The following is a 23,369-nucleotide window of genomic DNA, read 5'->3' on the forward strand; positions in this document are numbered from 1 at the left end:
AAATATCCATAATATCTTTTCTTCCTTTTGTAGTACAAAGTATTGGATAACTCATTCTTATAAGTACTGATTTTTTTTTCTTTTTTATCTTCAATTATTCACAGATTTTAGTGAGAGCGGGGAGCAGTCTAAGCGATCTAGGGGTCCCACTATGATGCACTCAGGATGGGGAAAAGATGGTGGCATTTTACATGTTGAGTTGAATGATCTTGGCCAACCTATTGGGCCAGAAGGATGTAGATTGAGTTCAAAACTTGGCGTCTTAGCACGAAATGGCATTTTAGCTCCATTAAATCATAAAGATTAGAGGCTTTTGCCTGGTCTCTACAAGAACAAGATATGGACAGATATAAAAGTGCTTAGAAAAAGAAAAAAATATTAAGATATTTATTATTTTTGTAATATTCTAATATAAATATGTTATATATTGATGTTTGTAGGAAAATACTGATGCAACTGAGGATATGAAGTGTATTTTGATGATGTCAGTTGGATCTAAATGGAGAGAATGGAAGCATGAAGCAAAAAGCAGTGGTTATGACTCATACACCAATGATGTTGAACGCTTAGCTAATCGTCCAGATAGGGTTGAAGAAGATCAATGGCGTGCACTAGTACATTATTGGAGCTCAACTGATGCAAAGGTATTCTCTCATCATCAATCATCTTCTGATATGACATGGAGTTTAGACTATTCTCTAATGGGTTGAGTTATATCTAACTTTTTCAGAAAAAGAGTGAGAGGAACAAAGAAAGTCGGAAGAAGTTGACTATGCCACACACATCAGGAAGAAAGAGTTATTCTCAAATTATAGATAATGTATAACATAATCATTATTTACTTTCTACAATTATATACTAATGCACGTTTTTAAAATATTTCTGTTTCAATCTCTTACAATTCAAACAGATGACAAAGGAGAAGGGTGTAAAACCAACTCGTATAGATGTGTTCAAAAAAACACATACGAAAAAGAACAATGAACCAATAAATGAAGAAGCTAGTGAAGTTATGGTAAATTCTCATTCTTTATAAATGTACGGTACTTTATTCCATCAATATTTTGTTAACTATATCTTGCTTTACTTTTCTTTTATAAAGAAAGAAATGAATGATCTTGCTAAGGTATATCCTGAGTTAAATGTACCTGCAAGTGCTCCAAATGATGTGTACTCACAAGTAATGGGGCCAGACACTCTTGGAAATGTCCGAACTCTAGGAAAAGGAGCAGCTCCAAGTTTTGTTTATGGCCCATTATATAAGCGATCCCAAAATGAGCAAAGAGATTTTGATAAAAGAGTTGAGATAGAAGTTCAAAAAGTAAACCTCTACTCTGAAAATTGAGATGGAGGAAAAGTTGTTTGAAGCGAAAGAAGAAATTGAAGTGATGGATAAGAAGTTATCGAAAAGCAGAGGAGGATATGGAAATGATGAAGAAAAAATTATCTGAAGCAAATATGAATATGGAAGAAAAAATAGATGATAAAGTAAAAGCAGGGATACTAGCATATGTAGATTCTTTGGGTATTACTCTTGGCTCAAATAGAAAATCGTTTAGTAATGAGCAGGTAAATAAATGTGTTCACAAAATATTCATTTTAGGAAGTATTGTTATTTGGTTTTTAAAAATATAATATTCTGTCTCTTTTGTGATAGGTTTCTAATAAATTTATTGAAGATCGCCAACAATCATTATCGCCCGATTCAGTTGTTGACCCGAAAAAGGTGAGTTGTAGCTTTGTTTTGATTATATCTTTGCGTAATTATACTACAATAGCTTGATAAAGTATTGGTACCCTAGCCATCAGGATGAGGACTCTTATTGCAATCAATCTGAAATTCGACTGTCGTAACATCTACCTCAGTAAATGGTTTTAACAATTCCATTTGCTGACTTGTGGACAAAACTGGACCATTCAGTAAGAGGCTAGTTAACGTTTTAACTCTATAGGTGGTTTCTGTATCTAGAAGAGTCTTGTAGTAATTAACAAATATGTTAGCTATAATGGCCTGATCTGTTTGCCGAATTCTTATTCATCCTTCAACTGAGTGGTAGCATGTTTTAAACTTTTGTTATTTATAACTGAACAGAAGTACTTAGTATTGTCATTGCCAAGCCTAGTCCATGTTGTTTTGCTCTTCTGTTGTAAATAATTTTTAGCCAATTAAGATGATTGTCGAAATTTTTTGTACTTCTTTTTCTCCTATTCTTGAAATTCAACCTTTAATGTATCTGATAGTAGTTGATAGTAGTAGTTCGTGAGCTTACTTGAGAGCCTTTCGATCCTCATAGGATTCAGTTACATTAATCTTGAAAGCTTGAGCATTTAACCTTTCAAGCTTCTCTTCAAGTTTTTCAATCTCCTTACAACTTGTAACATAGCACATTCTTGTATATGCACATTCCATCATGTTGCAATCTTTTCGTAGGAAGGATCTCCTGACAATGTTTGATTTTAAAGCTAACTCGAGATTGCTCAAAGCCATTACAATCATACAATCAGCTAAGCCATCTTGTATCAAAGTTGCGATATAAAAAGGAGAAGAATGTGATTCACATACTTGGGTAGTATCATTCCAAAATAAAGCTAGACCTCTTGATAATCCTATCGGCTCCACAGTTGTAGCGTGCACCATATTTACTTGTCTTTGTACCCTCTTAACCGTGCTTCCTCTGTTTTTTGTTTCACTTAAGAAAATCATACTTGGAGAGTGAAGATGCATTGTTTCCAGTCTATCCTTTTTTCCCTTCATTCTGATTGTCATTCCTTAGTTTCTTAAACTTATTATTTTCATTGCAATGTTCAAATGCTAACGACTGAGATAAGCACTCAGAATAAGCCTCAAAAGCAGAAATACATACCTGATCTTTTGTTCCAGCTTGTATGGTATTGATTCCTTTATGACCTTCGATTTGATTAGCGATTATGATACCCTGGTTAATATTTTCTGTCAGGTCCTTTGTATTCATCTGGGCAGCATCTTCATTTTCCTTTGTTGTGGCGTCATATGTATTATTATCAAGTGGTAGTTTTGAGCACTTATCCTCCTCCCCCTAATCAATATCCAAAATTTAGGTCTTATTAGTAACAGAAGTTCCCCCTTCTGATTCATAAGGTTCTATCTCCATATATAGGCTGTAATTGGTTTGATTCTTTTCTGTGCAAGGTATCCTCCTCATTTTCCTTAAGACCTGCAGTTTCTTTGCATTCATTTTGACATAATATATGGGCAATATCTTTCTTTATACCCATGTGTGTATTAGTCGAGTCAACTCCTTGTATGTGTATCAATCTTTTTCCAGTTCATACATCTCTTTTCTCCTCAATTAACTTGGAATTTTTATTCTTCATCAGATTATGCCCTTCAGTACTATGTACTTCTTCATGTCTTTGATAATCTGCGGAAGCCAAATGATTCTCTGCTTTTATCCATTCCCCAAACTGATCCTTTTTTAGTGTGTTTGACCGTATATCCCAACTGTTGCAATCTTCTACTATATCTGCCCATGATTTGTGTCCGCTGCTTGTGGGGGGATGATTTCCAGTAGTCGTTGAAGCCTACAAAACAACATTCCATTGTTTTTGTGCTTCAACTTTTGAAATTTGTCCATCCTTATTCCTTTGCTTTACTGTTTTATTAATTTCTCACCTGATATTAACTTCCTCTTGGATACGATTGTAGATTTTTGCTTCTGTCCTTGATGAGTGTTTCCCTGAGTGGACTGTGCTTCTGTGATAAAAAAAAATTGGGTCAAAAATATGTCACATGGATGCCTTAGAAATTTTCCTTCAAGGAGCAGCTGGACACAACTAGTACATTCCATAATCACTGTTACTCGAACATCTTTCCCTTGGCCATGAACCTCCTTTCAATTTATTATTCACTCAACTCTCACTAACAATAAAAAATTTAAATTGCCAATGGATTGCTTAGATAAGTTTCTAATGATAATTGACTAATTAGTTAAGTGACTGGTACTCTGTTTCTTAATTTTTTGATAACAAACTTTGCCCAGGCCTCAGTTTAAATCCTTTTGCATCTGCCTCCTTCTCCTCATTAACTTTTATTTTCTCCAAAATTCTACAATTTATCATTGAGTATCCTAGCTTCTTACAATGCTTGCAATACTTGAGAGTAACTACATCTATTTTATTTTATAAGATAGTACTATAAGGGATGACATTTATTTAGCCATTTACCTCTCTAACAGATTTGTTAAGTTTTGTATTTTTTAAAGTATTAAATTAAACAATCTAATATTTCTTCTCAGGAAAACACGGTCCGGAAGACGGGAAGAAATTTTGTATTTTTTAAACTATTAAATTAAACAATCTAATATTTCTTCTCAGGAAAACACGGTCCGGAAGACGGAAAGAAGTGCAATTGGCCAAGGAAAAAAAAGTGGGTAAGTCGGAAAAAATTACAAGACAACATTTTTTGGAGAAAAATCTATAATTATTGTTATTTCATTGATTCTTCGATCGTTTGTTGTAGAGAAAAATATTATTTTTAATTCACAATTTGTTCTGGTTAAAAAGGAAATAATTTCATTTATTCATAATTCTTTTTTTTATGTGAATTTTTTGTACAGAGTTTTTGAAGGGGAACGATTGAGGTGATCAATTACTAGCAACAAGATACTTGACCTGTGGATTGATGGTTTTACAAAGCTATTTCACGTTTTATTCAAGAAATTAAGAGATCTAATCCAATTAGGAGTTGATAAAATGTGAAAAGCAGGTGGTTTTGAAATTATTAGCTTCTAGTTATATTTCAATTTTACTTGAGATAGAACACATTATTTACTTTGAGATCATTTAACTTTTACTGGACACTTATTATATTGCTACTTTGCTATTTGATTATATTATTAAAATTCATTTGATTTATGTATAATTTAAATTTGTGTCAGAATAAAAATTATATAGAGCTTTAGTATTGATATTTTAAAAAAATTGGTGCTGCTATTAATCTAAATAAAGAAAAATTTAAAGAAAATTTGCAAAATATTATTTAAATGTCACTAATTTTTACGACATTTAACATTTTATATGCTGACATTGGTTAAAATGTCAAAATTTATTGTGACATTTTATATTACCCCAAAGTAAATGTCGTAAAGAAACTTTTATCAACATTAATCAAAATGTTAGAAATTTAAAGTGATGTTTAGTAAATGTCAGAGATTTCTTATCCACATTTACCGAAATGCAGAAAATAAATGTCGTAAATTCCTAATTGACGTTTCTCTAAATGTCACAAAATAAATGTCATATATTTACTATCAACATTTACCTTAATGTTGCTAAATGAATGTCGTAAAATTATTGTTGACATTTATCTAAATTTCATATTGACATTTACCTAAATGTCACAAAATAAATGTCATAAATGCTTAACGACATTTAGGTAAATGTCGGAAATTTCCCGACACTGAAATAAATGACATTTGATCCAAATGTAAAGTTGGTTATGATTTGGGTAGTTGAGGTTTATGAAGTATATGAGGTGTTTAATAGTTTAAAAGTACTTATATAAGTCTAAATAATCAATATAAAATGACCTCACTTCAAACTAACCTCATAAGGAATTACCTAATTTGCCCCTCCCTTGGCCGAACCTAGGTAACTTGTTGCAGGCATGACCTACGCCTGGGACCTACAATCTGTAGGTTGGCCTACTGGCTGTCCTATAGGTTTGTAGGTCTGTAGGTCATGACCTGCAGCTCAACATTGAGTACTTGACCCACGACCAAGAGCTACGGGGTGTGGATGGACCTACACCCACTAGGTCCCATCCGTAGGTGACTAATAAGGCAGTTTTGGGGAAGTTTTGGGGCAGCTTTGGGGTTAGACTTTAGGGTCCTCCTCATGGACCCTTGGTTGGTCCTTGGGGGATCATACATTGATGTTTAACCCCTAAAACCCTCATTCTAAGTTTGGGAAATGCTTTTACAACATTAAACAATACATCAAACTAAAAAGCTCTCACGTGAGGCTCTAGTTTCACCTACTAGTTTTTCAAGGTGTAATAGTCATACCCTTAACTGTAATAAAATATCAAATATATGTTAGTGACTCGACAATCCCCGAATCAACATAGAGCTCACCAAAGGCAGCTAAGTATCTTATGCGTATCTTGGACAGATCCTATTATCTTGAGTACAGGTACCTGTGGCATGCAACACAGCTTCCCCATGAGGGACGTCAGTATAAAAGAATGTAATAAATATGTAAAGCATAAAGTATCCATAGGTTAATCAAGAGCTCAAGTAAAATTATGTGTCAATTTATAAATTCATAAATAAGGATGAAAGACCACCTTTGCTTACTCTTTTGGGGTATTGAGTACCTTACATTCTTTGCTTTACATTACTCTTCTTTTCTTTAAAAACTTTGTAGAATTCGATACGATGACCAGCTGATCAGGGGTAGAAGAGGATGACCCATGCTAGGCATTTTAAACCCTAGGATGTTGTCCTCATACATATACAAATTAGGATTGTCCCATGCTAGGTATTATAACCCCTGAGCTGCCACCCGTATATATATATATTATATATATATATATATATATATATCAATTAGGATCAGCCCATGCTAGGTATTTTAACCCCTGAGCTACCACCCATAAGTATACAACTTTGCTTTTAAGATTGACCCATGATAGGCTTTTAGCCCCTGAGCTGCCACCCATAATAATACATATTTGCTTTACGTCTTTTCTTTAATCTTTGAGATTGTTCATAATTCTTTTGAGCTTTGGGTCTATAGACCAGTGATGTAAACAAGTGAATAAAAGACTTGAGGCAACAATAATGATATAAGAAACAAATGTAACATCAATGTAGTAATACTTAGTATTTTATATAACACAATGAATCTTATTGGGCTAAAACATGAATGTAAATGGGCCATGAAGACACACAACAAGAGAGAACATGAGGACATGTAGAAAATGAGTCATTAAGTGGCATAAAAAGTGAGCAAGTGATTCTACTAGCACATGGTTCATTTAGAACACATATGGACATCTCAAATGGAGGCATACATGTATTTCAAATAAAGACTATAACTCCTCAAATGGAGAGGTGAGGAGTGCATATGATGATACGATAGCTACACACTTAGTACACGATATCAAAGGTAAGGGTGAATAAACATGTGAACTAATGAAGCATAGGACAGATCGCAAATAAGGGTTGCACATTCCACGTAAGGACATATAAAATTAATAATAGACATAATGTGTATCTGCCATACAAATACTTGTAACAAGTATAATGTAGGATCTTATTGACTCAATGATCCTCATTTGACTTGGTGGATAACTCATGGAATTTTCTGTTTAGAGTACCTTTGTCATAATAATACTTTAAAGTATAAACACACCAATATTGGAGAATGAACATGCATAGAAGTAGCTTGACACATTTTTGAAACCATAGACGGTATGAGGGAGATTATTACTTTTTGGAGACTATGCACTCTCACATTGTATCTTTTACCATGAGGATGTTTTAGAGATCTCACTTGGTTGGTACACAGAATATAGGACTTCATGCCATAAAATATGGAATCAAATAGCCTTACATACCTTGTCTCCCGACCAATACTATGTGGTACCATGAATCAGCCTTTCCTTTGAGGCGTTAATCTCCATTAATGGAAAGTAATAGAGCTAATATTAACAGCTAATAAACAAGGTTGGATCACTTCGACTTACCAAAACTGTAGTCGGGCAGCAGGCTCAAAACCCTTCTTCTAATGGGTGTTCTTTTCACTAATTCCTGTATCACCATGTTTACACAATTTATGACCTCCCCATGAGGTCATCCGACACAACCTGGGAATTACAACATCCAAAACAGTAAATACACACCTAAGGGGCAGCACGCCCACATAACCCACAATTCAAATGGTGTATCTTCATTTCTTCCCTAAAACATTTCACATGACTTTCTCTTACGGCTAGCCAATATTACAAATTATAATCTACAAATTATATTGATTACATCACAATTGGGTCAATAGGTCATGTAATGGACCACTACAAAATTATGTCGAACACCTAGCGAGCTTAAAGCTCTACAATTCATAAATGGTGTTTCAACACCCAACGGCCTCCTACTTACAAACAGCATTCTCACTACCATATATAGGAATAAAACCATGCCCTTTACCATTAATGAACCCAACCATCCACCCAGTACTTCTCCAAACTTCACCACGTATAGACAGCCCCAACCTTTCTAAAATAATCAATAAAACTTTGACTCACTGCGTTCGATCATTTTTTCGTGAATTTGTAGTAAAACACGTAGAGAAATCTCACCCAATCTTGTGTATATATATATATATAGTGAGACAAAATGGGGCAGTAACCATACCTCAAATTTTGGAAAATTGTTCGCTTAACTTGTACTCCTTCAAGAGTTTTAATTACCCTTCACACTTGAACAAAATAAGAAGAGAAACTCTCTTAATAACAAAGAAAACATGAGCAGACAACTCAGGGAAAGGTCTGCACCATATTTAAACATGAAAAACATGAAATCTCATGGAACAATCAACCTAAACCATAAGGTTTCTACTTACCTTAGCTGGAAATTAAGAGGGTTTCTTCAAGAACCCATGAAGTATTTTTGAGGTGGTTGTGATAATCATTGAGGGAAAGAGAGAGTGCTGGAGATAAATTTCTTTTTTTTATGTAAGAATTAAGAGATAAATTATCCAAATATGACCCTATAATTGTTGGCACTCCACCGCCTCTATCTTCTTTATTTTAACCACAAATTGCCAAGTAGGTGATCCACCTACTTAGCATTTTTAAGCTGCTCAAATGTCAAACTAGGTGATGCAACTACTTCTTCTTATTAAATCTATTTAGCTATGGCAGGTGATGCAGCTACTTACTCTTATTAAGTTGGTCAAAAAGTCTAAGTAGGTGATGCACCTACTTGTCACCTACTAGCTTAATTTAGTCCAGCAAGCACCTCACTTATTTTTATCTCATTTTCCAAATTCTAATCTTTTAATTTAATATTTACACTCAACTCTAAAGTTTAAGCTTAATAACCACCTTACTTCTCGAGTTTAAATACTTTCATCAGTATTAACTTAATCGTATACATGTTGAAATGTACGGGGTGTTACATGAGAATTCATAGATGATCTTCTATAATTGATGACATGTATAGTAATTGTTCAAGAATAAAAGCATGTAGACATGAATTGAATTAGAATAATGTACATGTGATGGATCATGACTAGTAAAGCTTAAGATTGAACCTTTATGATGATATATGACTAGAATTGCTTAAAAATGAAGCATGTGACTAGAATGTCTTGTGATCTAGGTATGTATGATGATTGTAAGAAGTAAAGCTTTGAGAGTAAGGCTTGTAGTCATGAATGTTGATTACTAGGGATTTAAAAGTAAAGCCATTATGATGAATTATGTATGTTAGGGCTTTAAAGAGTGAAGCTTATATGATAATGGTAGACTACTAGATAGAGTTATTGTGGAAGGACTTTACCCACAGGCCTAGATTATGAAAGTATGAGATTATGCATGTTCTTATAGAACCTATGTAAATGCTTTATGAACACTTTGAGAGTGAAGTGTCTATGATTGTGATATGTAGATGTGTGGATTGAAAGGCTATTCTCATGAACACATAATGAACATAATGTGAAAGGTTTTCTCACATAAAATGATTCTAGGTTGAAAGGTTTGCTCACCTAAAATGAATCAAGCATGTTAGACTAGAATAGCTTGAAGTTGTGACATAAGATTTCATGAATAGCTTGACTTGGTAAGATAAGACCATTTCATGGTAGCTTGAGTATAAGACGTCATGGTAGCCTTAGATTGAGAAATCACACTCTTCCTAAGGGTAGCTTGCACTAGCATCATTGAATTCTTGAATGGTAGCATGACTTGGTTAGGCCAAACTATTTCATTGGTAGCTAGGATGGTGTGAAATAATACCCTTCCTTGTATAGCTTGGACTTGCATGATAGTATGCCTTCCATGGTAGCTTGGTCTAGCCCAATATGGTGACTATTCCTTGGTAGCTTGGTCTAGCCTAATTGGGTGCTATTCCTTGGTGGTCTAGAAATGATAAATAGTAATCATTTAAATATGATAGCCTAAAATGGTACTTAGTATGGGTAGGATTATGGGATTTTATCCATGCATCGCACAAGTATGACTTGAAGCTACTTATGAAGTGTTCTATTATATGTTGTATGCTTAGCTTGGATTGTTGATATAGTTGCCTTCCATGATATGTTGGACTAAAGGTGAAGATTCCCTTGTCTATGAGAAGTGAGCTAAGGATGAGATCCAAAGATGGTAAGCATGGTTATGATGACCTAAAAGTGGTACTTAGTATGGGTGGGATTATGGGGTCTCATCCATGCATTGCACAAGTATGCTTTGAGGTTACTTGAGAAGTAGTTCTTTTATGATATGAAGGACTAAGGGTTGACTAATGCCTATATTATTCCTACATTGGAGTTTATGCCTATGACTATGTTGTTGTCTCTTATACTTATAGTTTATGTTTTTATAAAGCATCTCTTATGATTATTGCATATGTCTTATGTTGACTAACCCTTATGTTATGCTCTTATGAGGTTATGTTAGCTATCATATTTAGTACTATTTTGTACTAACGCATAGTCTTGCCTACATTCTTATCAAATGTAGGGTCCGGCAATCTTGAGTTCTATTCCCGTGGCTAGGTTCTTAGTAGGAGCAAGGAGTTGAAGATTGGTGAGTCCTCATAGCATTCGAGGATATAACTATCATTTCCTTTATGTCTTTCTTTTATGTTTTAGACTATTGTATGGGTTGTGTCCCAAGAGTTATTCAAAATTGTTGTAGATGGTTTGAGACAATGTTAAAGACTTCCGCTTTGTTTTATGAGACTTTGATTGTATTGAAAATGTTTTAAATTTCCGCACTTTTTCTATTATCTTATGTTATTATATGCTAAGTGGCTTACATTGAGTCCTTTGGGGTTCTATATGCTATGTTACACCTAAGGTGTACTGATTTCACGTATCAGGACACTACTTCTAGTTCAATTGCCAACGATCGTGAGTAGTAATATAACCCAACTAGTTAGTTGGGGTTGAGTCCCAAGGGAGCAGTTTGTTGATGAGTCCACTATTTGGACTCATTTAGGGCTTAATTTTTATAGATTTAGTGTCCTCGGATGCATATTTTGTCTCAATAACTGATATAAATCCTTGAATTTCAGGTATTTGAACTTAGAGACAAAGCATGGACACTATTGAACAAAAAGGAACAAGGCCGCTGAAAGAACGAAGAAAAGAAGGCATGAGGATCGCCTAAACCATTGGGCGAGTCATCGAATGTCCTTGGTCTCGCCTAATGTTCCAGTGTGCCAAACCCTGAAGGAGAAAATCAAGTCGGCGATAGAAAGGAGCAGCCAGCGAGTCGCCGAACAGTTCCGCGATGCAGTGCTATATCGCCCAAAGTTATAGAACTTGAATTTGCTAAAGGCCAATGCAGAAAGGCACTTGTGACCGTCTCCTTATTTGTATTTTTGTTTTTAGTTGTCGTTTTAGTTGATAATTGATTGCAAAACCCCTTTTTGATACTTGACACTTGTGTCACCCTTTAATTTATCATGTTTTTCTTCGTAAATGTTTATAGCTATAATTGACTTGAACACACTCTCGAACAACAATAAGCGGCAATGAAGCACAGCCTTCGCCTTAGTCTATTCACTCTCTCGAGTTGAACGTATGGGAGAGGGTTTAGGATTCACTCTCTCGAGCTGAACCCACGACAACCCAATAACCACAGACTATCGATTCAGTAGTTTTGGTTTTAAAACCTCTCTCTCCAGCAAGCCAAAAACACGAAGTTAAAATTGTATTTGCAACTACAACCCCATTAAATTCAAACACAACCACTGAATGAAATTACCTTTACACAACAAATGATCTATCAATTAGCAATACCCAGCAGTAAATTCAACCCATATTCACATAATCACACCCCAAGAATTGGGGTTTTAGCTAGACATAGTAAAGAGATAGAAATCGATACCGAAAAGTGTTTCCATCAAGTGGGCACGATTGATATGGTCTTTACACACGTTTAAGATGAAGAATCTTCAATACCCACTTCCAATTTCTTCAAAATGGAGATTTTCAAAATCTCCAAAGCTCAGGGAAAATGTCTCCAAAAACTAAGTTCTAAAACTGAGTAATTCTAAAATTTCATAAACTGGTTGCATGCTAAACTAAAAATTCAAACAAGATTTATAGTTGTCAAAAAGTGTGTTGCGAAAGTCCACTCGGTGCAGTTAGTCGGGATCGTCAATCCACTCGGTGATCCATCTTTTGGTCTGGTTCATCGCCTTTCTGCATTGGCCTTCAGCAAATTCAAGTTCTGTAACTTTGGGCGATATAGCACTGCATCAAGGAACTATTTGGCAACTCGCCGACTGCTCTTTTCTATCACCGACTTGATTTTCTCCTTCAGGGCTTGGCACACTGGAACATTAGGCAAGACCAAGGCCATTCGACGACTCGCCCAATGGTTTAGGCGATCCTCATGCCTTCTTTTCTTCGTTCTTTCAGCTGCTTTGTTCCTTTTTGCTCAATAGTGTCCATGCTTTGTCTACAAATCCAAATACTTGAAACTTAAGGATTTACATCAGTTATTGGCACAAAATATGCATTTAAGGACACTAAATCTATTAAAACAAAACCCCAAATGAGTCCAAATCGTGAACTCATCATGTACCCCTGGGTCATGACAGATGGATTGGCTACATTCCTGTTATGCTTTTATTGATTGTAGAACTCAGGTGGTCAAATTTCAATTCCCAAATGATTCTATCCTAGAGTAGAAGGGGGGAAACTCTATGCCTAGAGGTCAATTTGTTTCTTACCTAAAATATAGGAAAATGATCTCAAAGGGTTGTGTCTACCATATAGTAAGGGTGAGGGATGTGGAGTCTGAAACTCCTACTCTTGAGTCGGCCCCTGTCGTAAAAGATTTTCTGGAAGTTTTCCCCGATGATTTACCCGATATTCCTCCTGAAAGGGAAAAGACTTCGAAATTGACCTTCTCCCCGATACCAAACCTATCTCAATTCCTCCTTATAGAATAGCTCTATTAGAGCTTAAGGAGTTGAAGGATCAGTTGAGGGACTTGTTGGATAAGGGTTTCATCCGACCTAGTAACTCTCTATGGGGTGCTCTGGTGTTGTTTGTTAGGAAGAAGGATGGTTCACTTCGTATGTATATCGATTATTAAGAACAAGTATCCTCTCCCAAGTGATCATTAAGAACAAGTATCCTCTCCCAAGGATAGATGACTTATTTGACCAACTTCAAGGGGCTAGTTATTTCTCTTAGATTGATCTCTGATCGGGTTATCACCAATTGAGGGTGAAGGAGGAAAATATTCCAAAAACGGTTTTTAGAACCCGATATGGTCATTGTGAGTTTTTGGTAACGTTGTTTGGGTTTACTAATGCTCCGGCGGCGTTTATGGATTTGATGAATAGGGTGTTTAGACAATACCTTGACATGTTCGTAATTGTGTTCATAGATGATATTTTGATCTATTCGAGAAGTGAGAATGAGCACATTGATCATTTGAGAATTTTATTGCAAATTCTCAAGGACCAACAACTCTTTGCAAAGTTTAGCAAGTGTGAATTTTGGTTAACGTCTGTAGCCTCCTTAGGCCATATTGTTTCAAGCAAGGGTATTGAGGTGGATCCGATTAATACGGATGCGGTCAAGAGTTGGCCTAGACCTCTATCACCGACAAATATTAGAAGTTTCTTGGGTTTGGCCGGTTACTATAAAAGATTTGTTGAGGGGTTTTCCTCATTGCTTAACCATTGACTGCTTTGACTCAAAAGAAGGCCAAGTTTATATGGTCAGATGCTTGTGAGAAAAGTTTCCAAAGAGTTGAAAGATAGACTTACTTCCGCTTCGGTTTTGACTTTACCAGAAGGTACGGATGGCTTTGTGGTATATTGTGACGCCTCTAGAGTGGGGCTGGGATGTGTGCTTATGCAGAATGGAAAGGTGATTGCATATGCTTCAAGGAAACTAAAGGTTCATGAGAAGAACTATCCTACCTACGACCTTGAATTAGCGGCGGTGGTATTTGCCTTAAAGATTTGGAGGCATTATTTGTATGGGGTCCATGTTGATGTTTTCACCGATCATAAAAGTTTACAATATGTGTTTACCCAAAAGGACTTGAAGCTTCACCAAAGAAGGTGGCTCGAATTTTTAAAGGACTATAATATGAGTGTCCTATATCACCCCAATAAGGCGAATGTAGTAGAGGATGCTCTTAGTCGACTATCGATGGGTAGTGTTGCACATGTTGAGGATGATAGAAAAGAGTTAGCAAGAGATCTCCACAGATTGACCCGATTGGGTGTTCGATTAGTAGACTCCACCAAGGGTGGTGTCATGGTTCATAAAGGGTCGAAATTGTCTTTCGTGGCAGATGTTAAAGCAAAGCAATGTCTTGATCCGACTTTGGTAGAAATGAAAAAAGCGGTACTTAGAAAGTCCGTTGAGACTTTCTCCCAAGGGGGAGATGGTGTCCTTAGATATCAAGGTCGGTTATGTGTTCCAAATGTTGATGACCTGAGGGAACAGATCTTGACTGAAGCCCATAGTTCTCGGTATTCTATTCAATCGGGAGCCACAAAGATGTACAGTGACTTGCGGGAGGTCTGTTGGTGGAATGGAATGAAGAAGGATATTGCGGGGATTTGTGTCCAAATGTCAAAATTGCAAAAAAGTGAAGGTTGAGCATCAGACATTAGCATTCCTACTTGGAAGTGGGAAGACTTGAATATGGACTTTATAGTTGGTTTGCCTCGCACTCGGCGCCAATATGATTCGATTTGGGTTATAGTAGACCGGATGACAAAGTCAGCCTATTTCATTCCCGTCAAAGTTTCCTACTCGGTGGAAGATTATGCTAAGTTCTATTTGAGAGAGATGGTGAGGTTGCATGGAGTGCCATTATCCATTATCTCCGATAGAGGCACTCAGTTTACTTCTCAGTTTTGGAAGTCTTTCCAAAAGGGTCTTGGCACTAAGGTTAAGCTTAGTACATCTTTTCACCCCCAAACCGATGGGAAAGCAGAACGAACAGTCCAAACATTGGAAGACAAGTTAAGGGCTTACGTGATTGACTTCAAAGGAAATTGGGATTACCATTTGCCGAATTAATGAAGGGTATTTTGGTCTTTTCCTTACCCTATCAGATTTAAACTTTTTTAGTAATATTTTAGGGGTCTAAACTAATTTGGATCAGTTTTCACAATCCTAAATATGCTTAGGGTTTTGAGAAGAGTTCAAGAGGAGAAAAGAGGAAAGGTTCAAGGCGTTCTTCAAGGTTCTTGAGATTTGTCGAGGAATTTTGCCAAGGGTTGATCCCTAAGAGGTATGTAAGCTCTCATAGTGTTGGGTTCGTTCACCCACACGCCAATCATGTGATTTTATCCGTAATTTCGTTCTTGAGGTTGAATAATTGAGTTCTTGATCAGTTTCTTGATGTTTGGTTTCATAAATCTTAAATAATGAGGTTTGATGAATTCTTGAGATAAATTTTGGAAGTTTGAGTAGATTTTTGTGTACTTATGTTGGGTATTCGAATCTAAGTGATTTTGGAAGAAACCATTCAATTATAGTCGAATTAGGGCAAAAAATCAAAAAAGAAAATTCAACGGAAAATTCTGGGCAGGGGCTGGCGCGCCAGAAAAGAGGTTTTGTAGTTTAGAGGTTGGCACCCCGCGCCATTCAGTGCGCCAGGGTCGCTTACCCCCATCCTTTTTCCGTCGTTTGTCCTGTATGAGTTCTTTTAAAGTATACCTTCACTCATTTTTCCCTAGGTGATATAACCCCCCCTTTTTGGATAACAATGTGATAACAATGTATCTACTAGTTTGGGCATTGAACATGGTGACCTTTGGAATGATATCTCAACCTATAAATAGAGATATCATTCACTATTATAAGACACACTTGAATAGAAGAAAAGTTTGTTTCTTCATCTCCATAACTTGTCCTCTTCTCTTTATATTATATTATTATGAGCTTGATTTTATAACATGTTATCAGCACGAAGGTTCTACTCTTGAGGAACAAATATCTTGAGGGAAAATTGTTCAGGAGCTTGGTTATGGAATTCTCCACGATGAACAAATCATTTTGAAACTCTTGCTTCATAAGCACATAAGGTATTTATAACCACATAAGATATTCAATCTTATTTTAATATAGCTAGAAATGTTGAAAGTGCAGGGATATTTTTGTGGTTGGAATTTTAAGAGGTTCACATTGTGCTCCATGGGGAAATTTGTTCATCCATTTCATAGACTTTTGGTATTTATAAAGTATGAGCTCAATTGTCTATACAAATACTTCTGAATGTTGTGCTAATTTTTCCCTTCATTGTGATTAATTTCTTTGTCATGATAGTTGAATTTTGAAATAATTGTATCTTTAAAGTTTTGATGGTGAGTGTTATGGCACTTCGATCCTTTATATTATTGGTTGAGGGTAAGACGGTGGATTCAAGTTCCATATCACCAAAAGGATAAGACATCAGGTTAAAGTCTGGAAGTTGACCCAAAACTCAATTTATGACTAACTTGCAAATTTTTCTGATTAACTCTTTTCAATTTAGTTCTTTCTAACATTAGCTCTTTCTAAGACCGAGGTGTTACACAAGCCAACAATATTTCCCCCATCATAATTGGTTCAAGGTCAGGAACTAAATAATTTTGATCTAAAGTTTAAATGAGTGATACCTAATTTAATTGCTCCACCATGCACAAATATGGATCCCCAAAATTAGGTTGGGATGAATATTAAATTTTCTAACATTAGGGGGAGAGATGATTGATAGCTGAAAATTATATGTGAGATGAATTATGAATTATCTAGGTCCTCGTTAAAAAAATGTGAACTTGAAGTTCAAGGGATAATTCTTTTTGCATAATATTGCAAATCAATTGCCAGATGAGTTTACTAACCTTATGTTATAATTCAGATGTAAATGCTCCAATGAAAAGTCCTTGAATGACATAGTTTATGATACGCTAGAAGCATGATAGACCAATCGATTCCAAATATAAAACACCTTGAGGAAGGAGAGAATCAAATGATCAAGATGGTCATGATAATGAGGCAAGAGCTTTAAAGGAGCACGACAACATAACACTTCATAAAATATTGACAAAGATTCAGGTACCTAAAATGATAAAAAAAAATGAAGAGATCTCGATAAGTTATGTCATATTGGAATCAATATCAACTAATTGTCAACAGTATCTTTGATATGAAGTAGCGCTTAATAATATAGATCGTGACAAGGATCTTGAATTCAAATTTGTCACATAATGTGGATAGATAAATTATTGGCCAAATAAAATGCATAATTCAAGTATATTTTGTTTCACTTAGAGAAGTGGCATTTTGGACTGATAGTCCATATATCAAGGTATAATGTCAGTGGGGTAAAAATAAATTATTATGCGATAGTATAACTGTAAGATATCAAGTACGACTTGTGCCTTGGGGCATAAAGGTTTTTCGCGAAAGCCTGACATTATTGGAGATGTTTTCTCCTGTGGTGAATGCAATGAGGTTTGTTTTGATCTGGCACCATATAGAAAACTTGAATGCATATAATGAATAATTTCAAGTCTATAACACCCCGGAAAAATGGTAGGTTAACCTAGAGCTAAATGTGAGAATTAATGTAACTTTCCGGAGATGGTTAGACTAAACTAAAGCTAAAATGAAGGAGGTAAACATCTAGGATGAAGGTAAGGACCTAAACTACCAAGGGAGAGTAAAGGAGAACTTGTTTTCTTTGGACCTAGTTGGCGATTGGGCAGCATGATCGCCCAAGTGCACTTGGGGTCGCCTAGTGGGATGTCCCCTTGGCCTAGGTTTTGGGAAAAAGGGCGAGCTACGTCGTGGGTCGCCGATTAGGTTGGCGATTCGCCCAATAGACCACCCCATCGCCTAGTGAGCTGCCCATTTTGGGAGCTTACTAGAAATTTAAGCGAGCCAAGGGCTCATTAGGAGAGTCGCCTAGTGCCCTTGGCAAGCCAAGGAGGACAAAAGGGCGAGCACCAGCGTGGGTTGTGAAATTTTTATAGTTCAAGTAAAAGTCTTTAAGTTCTCCAAAACTTGAACCAACACTTTCCCATTCTTTTCCTAACAAGTATATATACCTTTTAAAGTTAAAATTCTTCCTATTTATTTACTCCCACTTAATAAAAGAAGAAACCCAAGAACATCATCTTTCTCTCAAAAATTCTCTCTCTAAACTCAAGAAAGAAGAAGAAACCATTGGAGTTAGGGCTTGTAGATTTTCAAGGTTCTTCCCCAAATTTCTTGGAGATTCTTAATTGAGGTATGGATGCTTTTCATCTTTGGGAAGCTATCACCCAAAGAGCCCCTTCAAAATATGTTTTCAAGATTCCAAATCCCCCAATTCTAGGGTTTTCAATCTCTAACATGGGTCTTCTTCCAAAACGTTTTCTATTATTTAATTATTGTTTATTTTGATTGATTATTATGATTTATGATTGGAATGTTGGAGTATTGATGTTTTATGATGAAAATCTCTCTTGGACCCATGATTTCCCCTTCTTCCTAAATTGTAAACTATGTATGGCTTGATTGATGATGAGAGCTTGACAATTGATTATGTTTACATTGATTATGTTGTTGAATCATGAAATCCCCCTATCTAATGTGATAATTCTTGAAGTTAGGGTTGATCTTGATTCCTAGCCTTGAAGGGCAATAACTAGGGTTTATATATGTTGATGAAGATTGTATGTGAGTTCATGATTTACTTAGATAATGATGATCCTATGACTTGTATAACTGTGGTATTGATGTGATATCCTTCTTCCCTATACCCTTACACTTGATTATGCATGAAGTATGTATGTATGTTATGATAAGCTTATTGTGTTAATTGAAATGATATTCTCATGAAACACTATGAATGTTATGTGAAAGGTTTACTCACATGTTGATGATTCTAAGGTTGAAAGGACATTCTCACCTAAGGGATCTATGAGCTCTTATGGTATTATGTTGGTTGGGTGCCTAGGGCATTCTCTTATGAATATGAAGCTAAGTAAAGACTTAACATAACTTTAAAATGGAATTATGCTTAGCACCGAACAGATATGAACAATGAGATGGAAGCTTTTACGTTTAGCAAGTCCGGCTTCCCAATGTATGTTGTCTCATGGGATGGAAACCTTTTACGCTAGTAGTCCGAGTTTCTAGTAGCAATCCCCATATCCCATAACTATGTGCCCACATAGGTCTTTAGCTAGTGGATCCACCTAAAAGCTATTAGGAAAGTTCAACATTAGGCAAGTAGGACACCTCTTTTCGGTGTGGGGGTAGAACACCGGATTTCATGTAGCTCACATGGTCTATGTCGGTTAAGGCTAAAATTCCCTATATGATATGAATACGAACTATGATAAGAACATGGAATTTAATTATGACTTCTTGAGAGGTACTACTTAGTATGTGTGAGGGTATGGGACTTCACTTATGCATTGCACAAGTAGGCTTTAAGAGGGGTTATGGTGAGGTTCTCTTATGTTATGATGACTTAAGGATTATGTATGAAAGGTATGTGTGAATGTTAAGGTTGACTTCACTTGTTACAAGATATGAATATGAATGAATCCTTACTTATGTATGTTGGCTAAGAATGAGGTAAAGTAATATATGTATGTTGTTGGTGACCTAAATGTGGTACTTAGCATTTTGGTAGGATTATGGGATCTTACCTTTGAATTGCACTAGTATGGCTTTGGGTTGCTTATATGTTGGTTTGACTTATGTTCTTCTTAAATGTGCATTATGGTTTCCAAAACTTGATAAAGGCATGATTTCAACTAAATGTCCCTTTTATGCATGTTTTAAGGATTTTGTTCATGGCTTCCATACTTAGTACATTATTTGTGCTAACCCATATTTTCTACATTCTATGAGTGTAGGTTCCGGTCGTTGATACGCACTTCTCCTTTCGAGTGAAGCTTGGGTTGACTATTCCCTAAGCTTGGTGAGTCCTCAAGTTCGAGGACGAATTACTCATTTCTAGTTTTATTGTACTTTCCTATTTTGAGACTTTATTGATGTAAAGGGCTTTTGACCCTATTTGCACTCTCTATTGTACTAGCTGGTGAATGAGACAAGTGTAGATTCTTATTTTCGTTTATGAAAAAGAAGTTGACTTCTATTGTAAAAGTTTTAAATTTTCCGCAATTATTATATGTCTTTATGTTATGATTATATGCCAAGGGCTTGTACGAGACCCCTTCGGGGTCAAATACACCATGTTACTTCTAGGGGGTAACCTCGGGTCATGACAATGTCTAGCTAGACAATGAAGGTTATATAAAAATCCTTGAAGCATTCAAGGTGCCTGAAGCATATAAAGGGTTTGAAAGAAACTTTTTCAATAAAGCTTTGAGAATCCTCATATGGATTGAAATAATTAAGGAATAAAGGGTACAAAAAAACTACCATATTTGCCCTCGCAATTTTTATAAAAAGGTTAGGATCTGAATTTGTTATAATAGTTGTGTATGTTGATGACTTGAACATTATTAGCTCTCTTAAAGGGCTTTCAAAAGTTGTTGAGTGTTTGAAAAGGAAATCTAAAATGAAAAGATCCTAGTAAGACACAATTTTGTCTTGGCCTATAGATTGAGAATTTCACGAATGAAATATTTGCCCATCAATCAACATATACAGAAAAATTTCGATGTGATTTTATATGGATAAATCAAATTCATTGAGTACTCCAATGATTATGAGATCGCTTGACATAAATAAAGATTCATTTTGATCTCAAAAGAATGATGAAGAGCTTCTTGGTGATGAAACTTCATATCTTAGTACAATCAGAGCACTAATGCACATTGCTAACAATACTCGATCAGATATCTATTTTGCAGTAAATTTACTGGCAAGATTCAGTTCCTCCCCAACAAAACGACATTGAAATGGTGTTAAGCACATACTTAGATATATTCGGGGGACCATAGTCATGGGTTTATTCTATTCCAATGAATCCAAGTTAGTTACGCAGATACAGAATATTTATCTGATCCACATAAAGTTCGGCCTCAAACAAGCTATTTGTTTATATGTGGAGGCACAACAATATCTTGGCGATCAATGAAGCAAACGTTAGTAGTGACTTCTTCAAATCATGCAGAAATAATAGCCATCCATGAAGCAAGTGCGTCTGATTGAGATCAATGACCCACCAAATTCAGGAAATGTGAGGTTTTTCTTTGAAAAAGAATATACCAACCATAATGTACGAAGATAATGTTGCATAGATAGCTCAATTGAAAGAAGGATACATCAAATGAGACCGGACAAAGCATATTTCATCAGGAAAAAAATCACACGTGATCTTCAACAAAATGGTGAAATAGAAGTTCAATAGACCCGCTCAAGTGATAATCTTGTTGATTTATTCACTAAGGCATTGTTAACATCAACGTTTGAGAATTTGAGATACAAGATTGAAATACGTCGTCTCTAAATATCAAGTGAAGCTTTCATTAGCGGGAGTGAAGTACACGTTGTACTATTTTCCTTAGCCATGGTTTTGTCCAAGTTGAGTTTTCCAGGTAAGGTTTCTAATGAAGCAATATTTAAAGCGTATTATGAGATGTGTGTACTCTTTTTCTTTCACTAGGCTTTTTCCCACTGAGTTTTTCCTAGTAAGGTTTTAATGACGAACATTATCTATGGACATCGAAGGAGGAGTGTTATAAATCCATTAATAGTGGATTGTCCATTTGATTTATTCATGAACTACCAAATTCATGTATGTATATTCTCTAGGTGATATGAACCCCCCATCCCCACCCCCCACTCTTTTTAGTTAACAATGTGGATGTGTATCTACTAGTTTGGGCATTGAACATGATGATCTTTGGAGTAATATCACAACCTAAAAAAAGTGATACCATTCACTATTGTAAGACACACTTGAATAGAAGAAAAGTCTTCTTCTTCATCTCCATATCTTGTCTTCTTATCTTTATATTATATTATATTATGAACTTGATTTTATAACAACATATTTAAAACTATATAAAAATATTACATATCACAATAACTAACAATTGTTTGACTCTTCAAATTCTATCAATACAACATAAATTAGGATATAGGAGTAATACATATATTATTTAAAAATAATAATTAGCAATTTAAAAAAAATATAAAAGTTAGGTTGACTTTTCAAATTTTATTGTGTCAAAAAAATTGAGAGGAAAGGAATAACACACAATATTTGGAAATACAAAAAAGGTACTATAAATTACAATAACTAATAACTTAAAATATACTTAAAACATATAAAATATTTGTTGACTCTCTAAATTTCATTCATATTACATAAATTGAGATAACAAAATAGCTTATATTGACTTAAATTACACTGTCAATTTTTAATTTGTTTTGTATATTGACTTACATTATTTAAGAAGTAGTAAGTTAAAGTATTTTTTAATATAATAAATTTAATATTGTAAAAATAAATTAAAAAATATTATGATTAAAAATAAGTGTAAATTAGAAAATAAGTAAAAAATTATTTTTAGATAAAAGTGAATATTTATTTCTATACTTGTGTCCCATATTAAATCATAAATCATATATATATATACTTATATATATATACTACCTTAAAAGCATGAACTTCCTAACTTGAATATTAAATTACTATAATACCCCCAACTTATAAATCTAAATTTAGTATATATATTATATATTTAATATTATATTTATTTACGTTGTATTATATTAAAATCATACACCTTTTCAAATTGATGGGTAGTGACTTTTCAGAAGGGTTGTGACTTATCTGAAAAGGCACAATAAGAACCTTTTCATACTATCCTTTGTTGTCTTTAAATAGAGGGGGTTTCTCACACTTTTAAACTACAAATTTTGTGATTTTTCTATTCTTCTTCTTTAAACAACAAAGATTGTGAGAGTTGTTCAGTAATGCAATTACAAATTTTTTTGTGGGTAAATTAGATAGATCAACAAAAATTGATGCAACAAGGAGAATGAAATAACTCAACTTCAAATGAGAAGAGTATCTTGATAATTAATATATACTAATTTTCATAGCCATAAAATATACTTTTATAACAACTTCTACTTGACAAGAAGATCAATGATTTTCCGTTGCACAAACTACAACTTGGTGTTCAGAATCTGAAAAGTCTCAAAGTGTTGGAGAAAAA

General features: G+C 35.0%; 1 protein-coding gene and 1 long non-coding RNA gene across 2 annotated transcripts in view; both read left to right on the plus strand.

Annotated features, from left to right (window-relative positions):
* Positions 1 to 1,345, plus strand: part of LOC102600177 (uncharacterized) — a 3,305-nt gene extending 1,960 nt beyond the window's left edge. The window contains exons 2-6 of the mRNA XM_006355116.1: positions 105 to 259; positions 441 to 644; positions 731 to 820; positions 911 to 1,015; positions 1,103 to 1,345. Coding sequence (XP_006355178.1) covers positions 105 to 259; positions 441 to 644; positions 731 to 820; positions 911 to 1,015; positions 1,103 to 1,345 — 797 coding nt within the window. The remainder of the gene's footprint in view (positions 1 to 104; positions 260 to 440; positions 645 to 730; positions 821 to 910; positions 1,016 to 1,102) is intronic.
* A 2,986-nt stretch (positions 1,346 to 4,331) lies between these two features.
* Positions 4,332 to 4,866, plus strand: LOC107062026 (uncharacterized). Its single transcript, XR_001474375.1, has 2 exons — positions 4,332 to 4,409; positions 4,596 to 4,866. It is a non-coding gene; the product is annotated as an uncharacterized lncRNA (long non-coding RNA).
* The last annotated feature ends 18,503 nt before the right edge of the window (positions 4,867 to 23,369 follow it).

The sequence above is a fragment of the Solanum tuberosum genome, unplaced genomic scaffold (assembly GCF_000226075.1).
Source record: "Solanum tuberosum cultivar DM 1-3 516 R44 unplaced genomic scaffold, SolTub_3.0 scf00195, whole genome shotgun sequence".
Taxonomy (NCBI): Eukaryota; Viridiplantae; Streptophyta; class Magnoliopsida; order Solanales; family Solanaceae; genus Solanum; species Solanum tuberosum.